General features: G+C 46.6%; 1 protein-coding gene across 1 annotated transcript in view; it reads left to right on the top strand.

Moving 5' to 3' along the window:
* Nucleotides 1-1,537: 1,537 nt before the first annotated feature.
* Nucleotides 1,538-14,669, top strand: part of PANX1 (pannexin 1) — a 41,934-nt gene continuing 28,802 nt past the window's right edge. Inside the window, exon 1 of the mRNA XM_054592540.1 lies at nucleotides 1,538-1,793. Within this exon, the coding sequence (XP_054448515.1) occupies nucleotides 1,613-1,793 (181 nt within the window). The 5' untranslated portion in view covers nucleotides 1,538-1,612. The remainder of the gene's footprint in view (nucleotides 1,794-14,669) is intronic.

Raw genomic sequence — 14,669 nt, forward strand, 5'->3', positions numbered from 1 at the left:
AGCTCCCTTTGGCAGCTGTGGGAGAAACTGGCTTGCGGGCCTAGGGGATATATTCCTGTGTGTGTGGTCAGGAGAGAGGCTGGTGGTCTGCACTGGGGTGTTAGACGTGCAGGGAGAGGGGAACTGCCGGATTTTCTATGTTTAGGAGACAGAAATAAGAAAATTTGGAAGTTGGTTGTGGCAGCGGGGAGAGATGAAAGTGCTGGGAAGATGGGCGAATGGTGATGCATTTAGCAAGATGTAGAAGACCAGAGTTCAGGCTGGGAGGAAGATGAGGATTGCAGTTCTGGCCACAATGGGTTTAAAGTCCAGTAACCCAACCAAGTGGAGAGCTGTGGAGGTCGTTGGATGAGTGTTCAGAAGACAGGCTACGGTGGAGACATACATGTGGGAGCGGAGGGCATATAGAAGAGGCTTGTGTGCATAGACCCCGTGCCCACATCCTTGCCAACACATACACATCCATGTACAAAGAGCAGAGAAGGCAGATCAGCCCTGCTCCAAGGAGACTTTATGTTTAAAGGTCCAGTGTGCTCCAAAGGTGCTGATCAGAGCATCTCCTATTTTTCATCAACCACTTTCTGTAAATGGTGCAGAAGCTGCTCTCCCCCCACACCCAAGGCTTCCACAGGCAAAGCAAGAGGAGAAGCTCGGACTGAGCAGCTATAATTGAGGCCTGAGACCCAGTCACACTCAGGGTCCAACACTGTTGACTCTCCTCCCACCCCCATCCCTTTCAACTCCCCTCCCCACCTCCCTGTTTCTCAGAACTCCTGGAAGGGTCCGGAGCTCCCTCTTCCCACACTTGCTCAGTCTGCACCATGCGATTGGCTTCTGTGGTACCCGTATCTCTTTGAAGCATTCGCAGCTCCTTTTAACCTGATTCACCATGTGGAAATGTTGGGGGTGGGGCGTAAAAGGGAACCACCGGGTAACGGGTTGCTTTCAGAAATGTTTTCAAGTTCCCGGTGCTAGGAAGTGGGAGGATGAGGACGGGAGGGGCGTGAAAAATAATCATACTGAGGCAAGTCTCCGGTTGGGAAGATCCCTTTGGGGATGCAGATGCCGGGGTCGCGGGATGACGCCCCGCGTCATCGCGGTTTCCGGAAACACACCCCTGCGTCCTCGGTCTCTCTCCTAGTTCCGGGAAAGTGCGACCGAGCGGGCTGAAAGCGCCGGTTGGCCTTGAGGAAACTTCGGCGGCTGGGCGGAGCGGAGGGGCTAGACGAAAGGAAAAAGCCCTGTTCCTAGCTTGATTCTCTCGCCTCCCTTGTCCGAGAGAGGGCCGAGGCCCGGTGGCGCGCACGTTGTGGGCACCTGCGCCGGCGGAGCGTGCGGGGGCGGGTCTGCGCCGGCCGGAGTCCTAGAAGCGAGCGCGAGAGCCTGAGCGCCCAGCAGAGGCAGCAGCGGCGCTGCGAAGTCGCTGGCACCCCGGCGCACAGAGACACAAAGGCTGGTAGGATGTGAGAGCAACTGAGAAGCCAGCAAAGGAAAAGCGAAAGCCAGGGACCCTGCCAGTGACGGGGTGAAGGCGCCGCACAGCCCTCCCAACCCTGACAGTTCCTGGGCCTGTCCTCTGGGGATCGACGGCTGAGCGCGGCGCGCCGCAGCCATGGCCATCGCCCACCTGGCCACCGAGTACGTGTTCTCGGACTTCTTGCTGAAGGAGCCCTCGGAGCCCAAGTTCAAGGGATTGCGACTAGAGCTGGCCGTGGATAAGATGGTCACGTACATCGCGGTGGGAATGCCTCTGCTGCTCATCTCGCTGGCCTACGCGCAGGAAATCTCGATCGGTAAGGTCGTGAGCGGGAGGGGTGTGGCGGGCCAGGGAGAGAAAACACCCAGGGCTGCGTCGGCATCCTGGGCGGTGCCTGTGTCTCCGGAGAAGTGATTTTACCCTGTGCCCCTGGCAGTGCTCAATGCTTATATGGGCAGGAATGTTGGGAAGAAAGGTAGCTCCAGTTTTCCTCTGTCCACGTGCTTCATTTGTACTTCTGTGCACCCTGCTCGCATCCCTACTCCTCAGTTGTGTTTCCTGCGCCCCACTGATCCCGACTGTGGCTTAGTGTTTAGGTTCCACTCTTATGACCGGCCACCAGATTTGTCCAAAACAACTGTCTGCCTTCTCTTCCTCTATACACATTTCTGTCATCACCCACAATTTTGTGCCAGAGAAGTTCTGAGTGGCTAAACATTGGATATGGAGACAGGTGCTCCATGAAAAGTAGGTATGTTCTCCCTTTGTTATCTTATTTTAGTTGATATTTATTGAAACTTTAGCGCTGCAGGATTCTGAATGATAGGAAATACCTGTAGTTGGCAGGTAATAGATATCAACATCCTCTGCCTGCACGTTCTCATTATGGATGTGAAATGAATGAGTCCCCTTCATGTAAATTCTCACTTCATCATAACAGTTCTGGGAGATTCTAAAGTCTGGTGGTTTGGGCAGGATGACATGGCTGAAAAGGGTATAGTCTACTCCTCAGTTCTTCTGGCTTTCAGCACAGGAGAGAGTGTTTTTGAGCCATCAGGAGGGCAGTGTATGACAGACAGCTACAGATAGTTCTGTGGGGGGACAGGGGGAGAGGCTGGTGGAGCTGGACCTCTGTGATAGGTTGGGCTGACCCTGAGCCTTGGAATGTGGGTGGAATTTGGGATAAGCAGAAGTGAGACCTTGCCAAGATTTTGAGATGGCAAAAAATGATCCGTGTTCCTGGAAGCAGAGACACAGTGGTGGTTCTAACTGAGGCAAGAGGAATAGTCAGTGTTCCCGAGATAGAATGAGTGTGGGCCTGGGTCACTTAGCTCAGAGGAGTACAGACTTGGTGGTTTGAAAGTATGAAATTCTTATTTGATCAAAGGATGGACTGGTTGAAAACAGCACTTAATAATAGTCTGCCAGTAGCATGTGGGGTCTGTGAGGGAGGGGAGAGCGGAGTTAAGGAGGCTGGATGCTGGAAGATGGAGCATCCGTTGAGGTCTTGTGCATCCGCGGGGGCCAAGAGTGGAAGGGAAAGGATGGGAAAGGGTGATTTCTGAGAGACAGAGGAGCATCAGTCAGCACTTGGGTACTCATTTTTAGTAGGCTGTGAAGGGCAGACGCTGCTCAGTTTTGGAAAGGCTGCAGGCCAGGGTGAGTGGGAAATGGTGTTGATGGAAATAATACATTGAGAGAAGAGTTGGTTAGAAAAGGGTTATGATGAGTCTGATTTTGTGATCTATGGCACTAAGTTGTTCAACTTCTCAGGAAGTTGCCATCATTGTGGAAAAATAAGTGTTCAGTTTTCCTTATCTCTGGGTAGGCATAGCCCTGGGGTTTCCTTCCACTTTCCAGATGGGCAGGTGTTGAGGCTTCCAGCACAAAAGAAAACCACCGACGAGATAGTCTTTCCATTCAGCAACTGTTTCATGAATATACCAGCCAGGGCTGGACCCAGTGCTGGGCACCGAGGACTCAGGCGTAAATGAGGCATGGTCCCTGGCACGGAGGAGCAACAGTCTAGGGCACCAGTTGCCAGGAGGGAAGAGTTGGTTACTATCCATGGTCAAACTTCAGCTCTGGCCACATATTAGAGGGACATCTGAGGTACCTGCTCCAGTAAAGCTGTGGACACCTCCAAATGGATGTGTTGTCTGAGAGGCATTTAGCTGGCATTAGGAATGGGTTTATGCAGCAAAGACATGACCACATGCTGTGTGCATAGCAATGCTGGGTTTGAGGAGGACATGAAAGGAATGTGAGGCACAGTCCTCTCTCCCTGCCCTGTGGGAACTTACCACCCCCCTGAGCACTGGAACAGACATGCTGGCAGGTAGCCTCATTTGGTTGTGTGTGATTCAGTGACAAGACAGGGTAGAGCTTTGAGCACCAGGCAGGTGAAGGTTGGCGGAGACTTGGCTGAAGAGCTGTCGAGCAGATTCCCATGCCTTCCCAAAAGTGTCAGGACCTCCAAGGGGAAGACAGACATGTGGGATGAAGCCATCAGGACCAGGAAAGGCCTATCAGATTGAGTGCACATTAGGTAAAGCCAGAAGAAAGACTCTGAAGAGGAGAAAAGAGGTACCTAAGTTAATACCTGGAGTTAGTACAATGGGGTCACGTCATGGAACGTTTTGTTTTGTGCAAATTCAGTTTTTATACAGAAACAAAGCAATAAAGGAGAACAACACCAAGAGAGAGGAATAATTGAAATGGAGCAGGCACTTTCGCCCACGACCTTGGCCAATGAGCCCTGGCTTCGGGAGTGTGCAATAGGTCTGCACACCTTAAACATGGCTCATCTTCCCTCTCATGAGAAGTGCTCCCTGCCTCTCTGGTGCCTGTGCCTGATACTCATTCATTGTCATACTTTGAGCATTGTATTATAGCCTGTCCCCGTGGCTGCCTCACCTACAACATACTTCATTTCTGCTGACCCCTAGAAGCTGGCCAATGCAGCAAGGGGGCTGCTGAAGGTTAGAAAGAATGTCCCCATATGACAGAACAATCTGTGTGTCATGTTAAAAGCTTCTCCTTAGTTTTTGGCCCATTTTCTCACTAGTTCAATGCACTGGGTCCCTTTCTGAAAAAAGGGACAGAACCTGCCCAGGCCATGGAGACCGACAGGCAGAGCAGCAGACTGCCCTTTGGGCTGTGCTGGGTGCAAGCATGGCGGCTGCCGGCGGAGTCTGCTCCACAGAGCTTCCGCCCCTTGCTCCCTGCAGCAGCTCACACAGGCCCAGTGTGCAGCTGTAGGAATACCGTCCTCTGCCCCAGGAAAACCCTCGTTTCTAACCTAGCTGTCCCCAGATGCCTGTGGAGGTGCAACATATTTCACCCTGGGAGGGAGGAAGGGCAACATTTAGGAAATAACTCAGTGACAGCTCTGTGGAGAATACAAGCGTAATTGGACTGCGTGGCCTTCCAGCTCTGAAATTCTAGCAGAATTTATCTAAACTACTGAAGAAACATATTCCCTAGGTGTGCTTTCAGTAGACCAGACTTTGAATGGGGTTCATGTTCTTGGGGACTTTTGACAAGGTTTGTAATGCACTCGGCTTAGGATTGTGCAGGGCCTTCTCAGGTGCTGCTTTGATTCTCTGGTGCTCTAACCTGCTGAGTTAGGAGACCCTGGGAAAGAAGTGCCCCATGTCTTCTGCCAGGCGGCTTCTTGTCCTGAGCCTGGCCGGCTGGACCAGATGAGCAGTGGAGGCAGCCAGTGCACCCGTGGGAAAGGGAGTCTGATCTCCATGGAGCTTTTTCTTCCTGCTGCCCTCCCAGTGGGCAGCCACAGTTCTGGACAGAGGGATCTGGCCCCTTTGGGTTAGCTGTGCTCTGCTGCTGTCATTAGAGGCAGGCACTGGGCCAGCCCCAGAGAGCCAAAGGACAGAAGCAGCTGCTTCTGATACCATTTGCTTTCAGTGGCCCTGTATTTTCTCCACCTTAGTCAACAGCTGAGTGGCTTAAGGCATCTGCTCTGTGCTGGTTGAATTTAGGCATATCTTTGGGAATAAGTTAGGCTTCTTTTCAGCTTGTACTAGGTGGTAAAATTGGTTGATTCTTTTTAGGGCGTCTATAAGAATGGGCTAATATTTAGGTCCTCAGGGGACAGATCTTGTAACAGCACATCTTCAGTTCATACTTAAAACGAAAGAGCCCAGAGAGCCTCTGACCCCTTCCAGAAGGACACCTGGTGTCCAGAGAAGCCACCACTGTGAATTTGCTTTTCTTTGTTGCCGTTTTTGTTGTCTTTATTGTGCAAATGGTACCTAAATATATTGTACAAATATATGGTACTAAATATATTTTCATGCTAAAGGAGTCATAAACCTCCTTCACCATGTGCTGGAGGTGACCCATGTAGACACGTGGACTGCCTTGAAGTTCCCTTTGCTGCATTAATATAACATGCATACACATTTTTTAAAACAAACTGAGTCATACCACTGTGGTTTGCTTTTTCTCGCTATGTTTTGGGCAGCATTCTGTGTCAGTACATGTGTTACCTCACTGTTTTTTTAAATCCTTACCCGAGGATATATTTATTGATTTGAGAGAGAGAGAAAAAGGGAGAGGGAGAGAGAAATATCAATGTGAGAGAAAAACATCGATTGGTTGCCTTCCATATGTGCCCCGACTAGGGATTGAACCCACAACCTTCTGGTGTATGGGACAGCGCTCCAACCAACTAACCCACAGGGCCAGGTATACCTCACTATTTTTCAATAGACAGGCAGCATATTCCATAGCCTAGTATATTCTTATCATAACTCATCTAAGCACTTTCCTAGTGATGTACATTTAGGTTGTTTCAAAATTTCTACTGTTACACATGAAGGTTGTGTGTGCATAAATCTTTGTCAATGTTCCCTCCTTCCAATGTTGAAAGGAAAAGAGAAGAGAGCAGTGTTACTTCGCAGAAGGATAAAATCATCTTCCAGCAGTTTGCATTCCTGAGTTCTTATTTCAAGGAAGTAGGTAAAAAATGCTGCCTTGTACACCCTCCACCTCTAATTCCTTCTAATTGTGACTCTCAGATTGCCAGAGGCATTTTGATGTGCTCCCCCCTTTAAGGGGTAAAATTGCAACACTCAGTGGATTTCCTGATGTGTCCTTGGAGCACACTGTAACTTCACTTCCTAACACTACAAGTAGCAATTAGGTAATTATTTGTATTATTTGTTGAATACTCTCTCTCCTCCAGACTGTACTTTCATGGGGGACAGGGACCATCTGTCCTCTGTGGGGATGACGGCTCTGTCCATAGCTTCCAGCAGGAAACTTGATAGATAGTACACATTCGATAGAGGGTGTAAAGGAAAAGAATTATCAGGGGTGTCAGTAGGATGTTAGCATTTTGGAGTCCAAGGGTTATATTATCTATAAGATATGATTAATAGAGCAAAGAACATGAATTGACAAAGTAAGCAAACATTCAGTAATGGTGAGATCAGTTTTAAAAATATACCAGAACTTACCCAAATAGCATGTGTTCGGTTTCTGTGCATGCTGTCCCCTTACTTTAAAAGACCCAGTGAATTACAAGATCCATATTTAATTATTTACTACTCCCTTTTTTGCCACCCCATGGCACCACCTCAAGAACAAAGGAAGAAAAGAAAATGAGGCTGTGGAAAATAATTCATTATTTTGAAACAGATGCAATTCCCATCCCCAGCAAAAAGTGAACATAGTCTTATGTCTCAGAACCTTTGCAGAAGCTAGGTTTGGATTAGTAACATTGTTTTTTAAAAAACCGTGCAAACACCACTTCCTGTGCAGATTGCATCCTTGGATTGCCTTCTTCCCACCCCCCTAACTGAGGCCATGAGGGTCTGGACAGAGTGGAGAAGGGGAGGCAGTTTGTGGGTGCTGGACCCAAGTAGACTGAGGCAGGCACAGCTGTGTGCCGTGTGGTTACTGAGAGCAGCAAACAGGGTTTTCCAGATACTTTATTTGCCAGATGTCTGCATAGCTGTGTCTTTGAGGTAAAGTTCAGACACTAAGAAGAAATGAGAGCCCTGCTTTATTTTTTTTTTGACACACCCCCAACCTTGGTGTCTTCCCCAGAGGTAACTACTATTACTGTTTTTGTCTGTTTCCTTTTACCTGTATTACTCTATGTTCTTAAGGAAAAATTGATTTTATTAGCATTTTACCATTATGAAATTTTTAACAAGTATTATGCCGTGTATTAAAAATGTGCCATTTGTTTATTTATCTGTAGTATGTCCTGGAGATATTTTCACATCAGTTTGTGTAAATCTGCCTCATTTTATTTAGATGTGGCATAATTTTTCATAGTATGACGATGGAAAATTTAACCATTCTATTAAGGGACATGTAGGTTTATTCCACTTTTTTGTTTTTTACTACAAACAGTGGTCCTGTAGACACCCTTGGACATGCTTCCTCATTCAAAATGTAGTGGGTCTCAAACGTTTTGGTGTCAGGATCACTTTATATTCTTACATTTCATTGTGAATTCCAAAGAACTTTTGTTTATGGGCTGTATCTATAGGTATTTATCGTATCAGAAATTAAAACTGAGAAATATTTATTTTTCATTAATTTAAAATAAGCCCATTACATGTTAACATATATATTTTTATGAAAAAAAATAACATCGAAAATAAGACTTAGTAAGAAGAGTGGCTTTGTTTTTCAATTTTACAACTCTCCTTAACGTCTGGTTTAATAGAAGACCACTGCATTCTCCTATTTGCTTCTCATTAATTATGTGGCAATAGCCCATGTCAGTAGCCTCTGGAAACTCTACTGTATACACTAATGAGCGAATAAGAATAAGAAGGCACATAACAACCTAGTATTACTGTGAAAATAAGTTTAAGGTCATGAACCTCCTAAAAGAGAGTCTCAGGTTCCAGGCCACACTTTCAGAACCACCGCTCTGGGGTCAACCTTGAGGGAGGAGTTTACAGTGAGAGGGTCAAAGGTGTGCACCCTCTAAAATTTCAGATTTAAAAGGCAGTTCTCAGTGCTGTCCAGAAGACCAGTGCACACAGCTGTCAGCAGTCTCAGTTTCCGATTTGCCATTCTTATGATGGAAATGGCATCTCACTGTTTCAGTTTATAGTTCTCTTTTGCACTGGGATCTCACATGACATCGCTCTGGGCTCTTGCAGGAACACTGGCAGTGTTCCAGGGACTCCCCGCTCTCTCCAGGCTTCTGGCCGTGGCCTTTGGCCTGGGGTGTTTAATCTTAGAGAGACAGGTCTTCGCTGGTTATCATTGGCGTATGAAATCTACCCCTCTCCAAGTACATCTTAACTATATCTTTTTTTTTCCCAAACTAAAGGTTAAAAAATGTTGTTTCACTCTAAGCCCTCTGTTTTCTGTTTAAATGTAGTCAACCAACAAAACTAGCAAATTTCATTTATTGGGAAATGTAAAGATGTCTTTTAAAAAAAATCTTTTCTAATGTTAACATCTACTTCACATTTCACGATCGAATGTAAGGGTTCTCAGAGTTTACAAAAAGCACTGTTGCCCATGTGTGGAGAGGTTACTTTTCAGAGAGAGAAAAGGTCTTACTCAGCTGTACCCTTGCTTGCTGAGATTCACCTCTCTTCTCTGACAGCAGTAAGTTTTCTTTTGCAAAGCAGGCAGTGGTACCTATTAAGTCTGATAATACATGGGAGAAGACTTAACACATGGCTTGTAGTCAACACATACTGGTTGACTCTGAAACTAGTGTGCTTTAAGCTTCTCTGAGCTGAAGGTACTTTGCAACATTGGGAGCAGCCAGCCAAGCAGTGACAGAGGCCCAGGCTTCTCGCTGGTGCTCACTCACATTCAGGAGCCACGCAGATGGGCACCTGGAGGCTCAGCCGGGATGAGTCTGGGTGATGGTAACTGTGACTTGCCCCCCTTCCTTTGTCCAGTGTCCCTTAGAGGGAGGAGCATACAAGGGTTGATGGTTTTGACATTCCTCTTCTTAAGGCTTCATTCCTTTTAAGTCTCTATAAACACTCTAAGCCTTTATGTTATTAGTGTGTTTTCTTTGTTGCACACATTGAAGTGAATACCAGGAAAATGATGTACTTCCAAGAACTGTAGGAACACTGTAATGACACTTGTTAACAGTGTGGAACAGCTGTGTGGAGCGTCTGTGACCGACCAGAAGGCATCTCACGTTAGAATCAGTTTCACCCCTTGTAACGTAAGGACCTTGCACTAAAATTAGTTATTAGATGCATTCCAGTACCCTGCTGGTTCGAGCAGTATGGTTCATGCCCCGCCTTACAGCAAACTCTTGTTCACTTTTTGTCTCATTCATTTATGTCCTCATTCATTTAATGCTTGTTCATCGAGCACTGTGCTGTGCACTAGATCCTGTCAGGGAAGAAGGCAGACATGGTCCTGGGAGCTTGCAGCCTGGCAGGGAGGTTGGCATCCCACAGTTACAGAGTTCTGGCTGCGATAAGTGCTTTGGAACAAGCACCATGGCAGGGGGGCTTGCCGAGTCGGGGGCACTGGAGAAGGAAGCAGCACTTGGACCCATTTATCCATCAGCATCCGTGAAGCCTGGGGCATGGTTTTCCGGAAAAATAGGAAAGGATCAGTGGTACTGGGACCTGTTGAGCAGGGGGAAGAGTGAGTGTTACAGAGAGATTAGAAAGATGGGCAGGGTTTTAATCATGGTGAGCCCTCTGGGATTTGAATATTAGAATTTATCCAGAGCAATCAGAAGGCTTTTAGCTGTAAGTGGCATAATCAGATAGGCATTTTTACCTCACCCCAGATTCTTTGTGAGAATAGATTAGAAACGTGGAGAGACCAGGTAAGAGCTATTGCTGTTAATTTCAGGCTTATGAACTCTGTACACTTTGAGGACAGGACTGTCGTGTGTATCTTGGACTCCACCATGGTACTTTGCATGGGGCAAGTATTCGATAAGAGTTTATCAGCAGCCGTTGCTCAGAGCTCTGTGGGAATACCTGGTGCTTCCCGTTTGTCCCAGGATGTTAGAGCTGATTTGGAAAGGACCTGAGCTGGATGCATTCAGCAGCTCTGCTCTGGGGCTTCGTGGTCACCTTCAAAGCTTGGCCTGGCATAGGGGGTGGTGAGGAAGAAGGCCATGCCTGGCAGGTAGGGGCCGGGGCCAGGTCCAGTGTGGAAGCCTGGTTCTCGGTGGGCCTAGCAGTTGGTTCTCATCACCTGGCAGAGCAGGAAGCCCTGTCTGCTGAGGAGTTGTGAAAAGCCACAACTCTGCGGGGGAGGGGGGCTGCCCCCGGCCCTGGAGGTATTCAGCTGGAGGGGGTGATGTCATGAGGGAAATGTTGCCTCTCACTTCCCCATTTAGGCAGTTGTTCCTAATGCCCTGCTACTCTGCTACTGTGTGTGTGTGTGTGTGTGTGTGTGTGTGTGTGTGTGTGTGTGTGTGTAATACAGCAGTGTTAGGTTCACAGCAAAACTGAGGTGAAGGTACAGAGATTTACCTTTTACTCCCTGCCTCCACCCATGCACAGCCTTTTCTATTATCAACATCCCCCACCAGAGTCATATAGTCTGTGGGTTTGGACAAATGCATAGACAATATGCATCCATCATTATGGTATCATACAGAGTATTTTCACTGCCCTGAAAACCCTCTGTGCTCTGCCTATTCAACACCCACCCTGGAGAGGGTGCTCTGTTAGAGTCATGGCCAGCCCCGTCCCCACTTCCCCACTGCAGCCTCAGTGGGTCATCAGGACCAGGGGTGCAAGGGTTACAGACCTGAGGACATGAAAACACAGCACCCCCACCCCACCCTGCCAGGCTCCCCTCGCCATCATCATAGACTCCAGTCTGGACTTCCCTGCCTGTCTTCCCAAGATGGCCTTTATCTGATCCCCAGCTGAACTCTGTGTTCCAGGCACAAAGCAGACAATATTTTCCTGTCATGTTACATTGGTGGGTACAGGATAGTTAATGATGGATATTTACAGCACAGAGATGGCTCCCCTTCATGAAGAGCTGCGTACTCCAGAGACTCCAAGCCTTTAGTTGTTCTGTTTCCCTATCCTGGCTTCTTTCCTCCCTTTGAATATGAACATTCACCACAGCTCAGCCTTTCCCCCAGGTTAGTTTTTTGTCCATTAATATTAGTGGTTCTTTTCTTGTCCCCCACTGGACTGTAAGCTCTCAGAGGACAAGGACCTTGCCTTCTTTCTCTTTGAATCCCCTGTCTCCCCCGTGGTGCCATGTACGTGGGAGGTGCCCAGTGAATGCTTCCAGAGCTGAGTTCAACACCATTGCGTTCTGAGTGCGTTGGGGAGGACATCTGCACTTTGTCGCACCATAATAGAGATGAAAAAACAGAGTCTTTGAGGAGGACAGGGGTCCTTGAGTCCCTGTGGTATGCTCCTGTCACAGAGGCCCTGTGTCTTTAAATACCCAGTTCTGATGAACTTGGATGCCTCTTTTCTTTTTTTGAGTTTTTGCATCTGTCATGTGAAGCCCTGATGGTCTATTTAGAATGTCTCCGTATTTGCATGACCCGTCTAAATAATGGTAACAGTCACTTTAAGTTCTTTTCATTTTATTGGAGTTGTTAGTCATTGACTCAGTACCGAATTTAGATGCTGAAGGCCTCCTCCTACACAAGACGGTTTCTTTGTTGCAGGAACTGCAAAAGCTAGCTGTTAAAAGTGTCGAAGAAAAAACATCCAGCCTAAGAAAAAGTCTTACAAGAGTTTATTTGAGCCAAACAGACGATTGGGAAGCAAAATCTCAACAGGTTGAGAAAATGCTCCCAAGAATGGCAGTTTTACAGCTATTTTATACGTTAGAATCAGAGGAGGAGACGTATGGGAGGGCGGGGTTACATGAAATCCATTGGTGATAGACTAGGGAGGTGGAAGAAAACAAAGCACAAAATCTCAGGGATTGAATAAAAAGTAAAAAAGAGAGATGCATAGTTCATTTAAATTGGTGGGTACAGGATAGTTAATGATTGATATTTACAGCACAGAGATAGCATTTGGAGACTAAGAAATCAGTGAGGGGTCCTGTGGAGGGCTGCTCCAGTGGGGGACTGTGCCTTTGGGATCTGGGGAAGAAAATTATTCTGACATTTCAAAAGCTTGTTATCTTAGATGCAAAAAGACTACAGATAAGCTCAATTCAGATGAAGATCGATCTTTGTCAAGGAGGATACCAGCCTATGTCATGACTACCTACCATGACTGGCCTTTAGTTAGGAATTATGTTCAGGCCATCTTACGTGATTACCTGCAGTCTCTGAGTTCATGAGGTCCACAGCACAGGCCTCCCCTGAATTTGTGACGTTTAGAATGCATCCCCTTTTTTTTTTTGTCCATAAAAGGCATCTTTGAGGGAGAGACGATGCAAAAGGACTTAACAAAGATGGGTCTAGTTTCATGCTGTGGCCCCATTAAATTTAAGATCCTAGTTATCCAAGACCCTCTGTATGTTCAAGAGTTGCAGAAAATAAAACAAGTAAACCAGGAAGTGCAGGTGAAATTGAAATAACTATAAGTGCACTAAGAAAATAATACAGGATATGACAAAGGAACCCTATATTTTTGTATTTCCAATGCTTCTCATGGTGCTTGACACATAGAAATAAAAATAATAGCTACCACTTACTGAATTGTTGCTATGTGCTGACACTGTGGCCTACATTTCTTTTAACTCTCATAGGAATTCTACAAAGTTTTGCAAATGAAAAAAGTAGATTCAAAGAAGTTAAGTAGCTTGTTAGTAAATAAAAGAGAAAACCCAGTGCTTATTGGTTATAATGGGATCTTTTTAAAACAGTGTTCAGGAATAAAAATTCCAGAACCTCTTTTTATAGATTTGCCTAATTTCTTTTCCTTTTAGGCTAAAATTCCTTCCCCATATATAACTGGACCTTTATATTTTTTCATACAAGTTAGGTCTCTGTGTCAGTGAAGACCAGCTAGACAGTAATTTTTTCTAAGTATTTTATATTTAAATGTGTTTATTAAACATGTTTATTAAGTTGCCCCCTGACATTAAATGATCTATTCCTTTAACTTTTATCTTAAGCTGTCCCCCTCCCCCTTTGGTGGGGCAGCATCCGATTTTCATATTCATTTTGGGATGGTGCCCATTTTTCCCACTGCCTTCTTAAAATGCAAAAACCAGGACCGCATTTCCTCTAGTGAAAGTGAGACCCATCTGGGGTTGCCACGAGGACTCACTTCCTGGATCTCACTTGTCATATTCCTGCTGTGTCATTTTTGATGATGTGGTTTATTTCATCAGGCCCTTTCCTTCCATGGGCTCAGCCTCCACCCCTGCTGGGTGAACTCCATACCTGCAATCCCGTCTACCTGCCGACAATCTGTCTCCCTCCATGCAAAGTAGCACCAGGTCTGGGTTAGGCCTTCACACACCAGCCAGTGACCCCGTGGGGCTTCTCTTACGGGCTCTGTAGTTTTTGGTGACGCTTTATGAAACTGAACTTTGGGCCTGGAGCTCAGGACCAGGCTTCTGGGGAGATGGAGCAGGAAAAGCTGGCCCTCTCCTGCTGCTTCCTGGGTTGCTGACTGGCCTTGCATTCCACAGTGCTTGCCCTTCTCTGCTCCATCCTGCTTCCATGCCCTGGTCACTCACCCCCAGGGTGTCCTCACATCCGGGAAAGAGTGGGGCCACACGGGTGGGATTGTGTCGCAGCTATACCAAGTGTTACCTCTCTGACTTGGGAAGTTACTCCGTCTCTCTGATCCTCTATTAACTCATCTGACCAAAAGGACTAAATATGATGACTAGTTCACAGTTTTGTTTTGTTTTTTGTTTTTTAAATTGGACTGAAGGAGAGCATCTAATTCCTACCTAATCATAGTATTAGTAAATGACATGTGTTCTCCTTCAGTAGGTGATTCTGTGATAGGAAGTAGCTTATTTGAGGCATGCATGTGGTAAGTACATAGGGGAATACTTGTGTATTTACAGTGTGGGAGTCACATTGGCTCATATGCCTTTTTTTCCAGCATGTAAGTTATTTGTGCCACCAAGTTAGAGGGCCCGGAGGACGCAAGCTGCAGAGGAGTGTGGCATGCACACAATGCCCGGTCACCCCAAACTCTCTTCTGGGTTCCATTTGGTCATGTACCTTGTTTCAGAAGTGCTCTCTGGTCTTTGTGCATTTTGTTTTATGTACGTAACACAGCAGCAGCAGCCCCTTCATTAT

Source organism: Pteronotus mesoamericanus, unplaced genomic scaffold (assembly GCF_021234165.1).
Source record: "Pteronotus mesoamericanus isolate MK-2021 breed Mesoamerican mustached bat unplaced genomic scaffold, CSHL_Meso_final scaffold_36, whole genome shotgun sequence".
In the NCBI taxonomy this organism is placed as follows: Eukaryota; Metazoa; Chordata; class Mammalia; order Chiroptera; family Mormoopidae; genus Pteronotus; species Pteronotus mesoamericanus.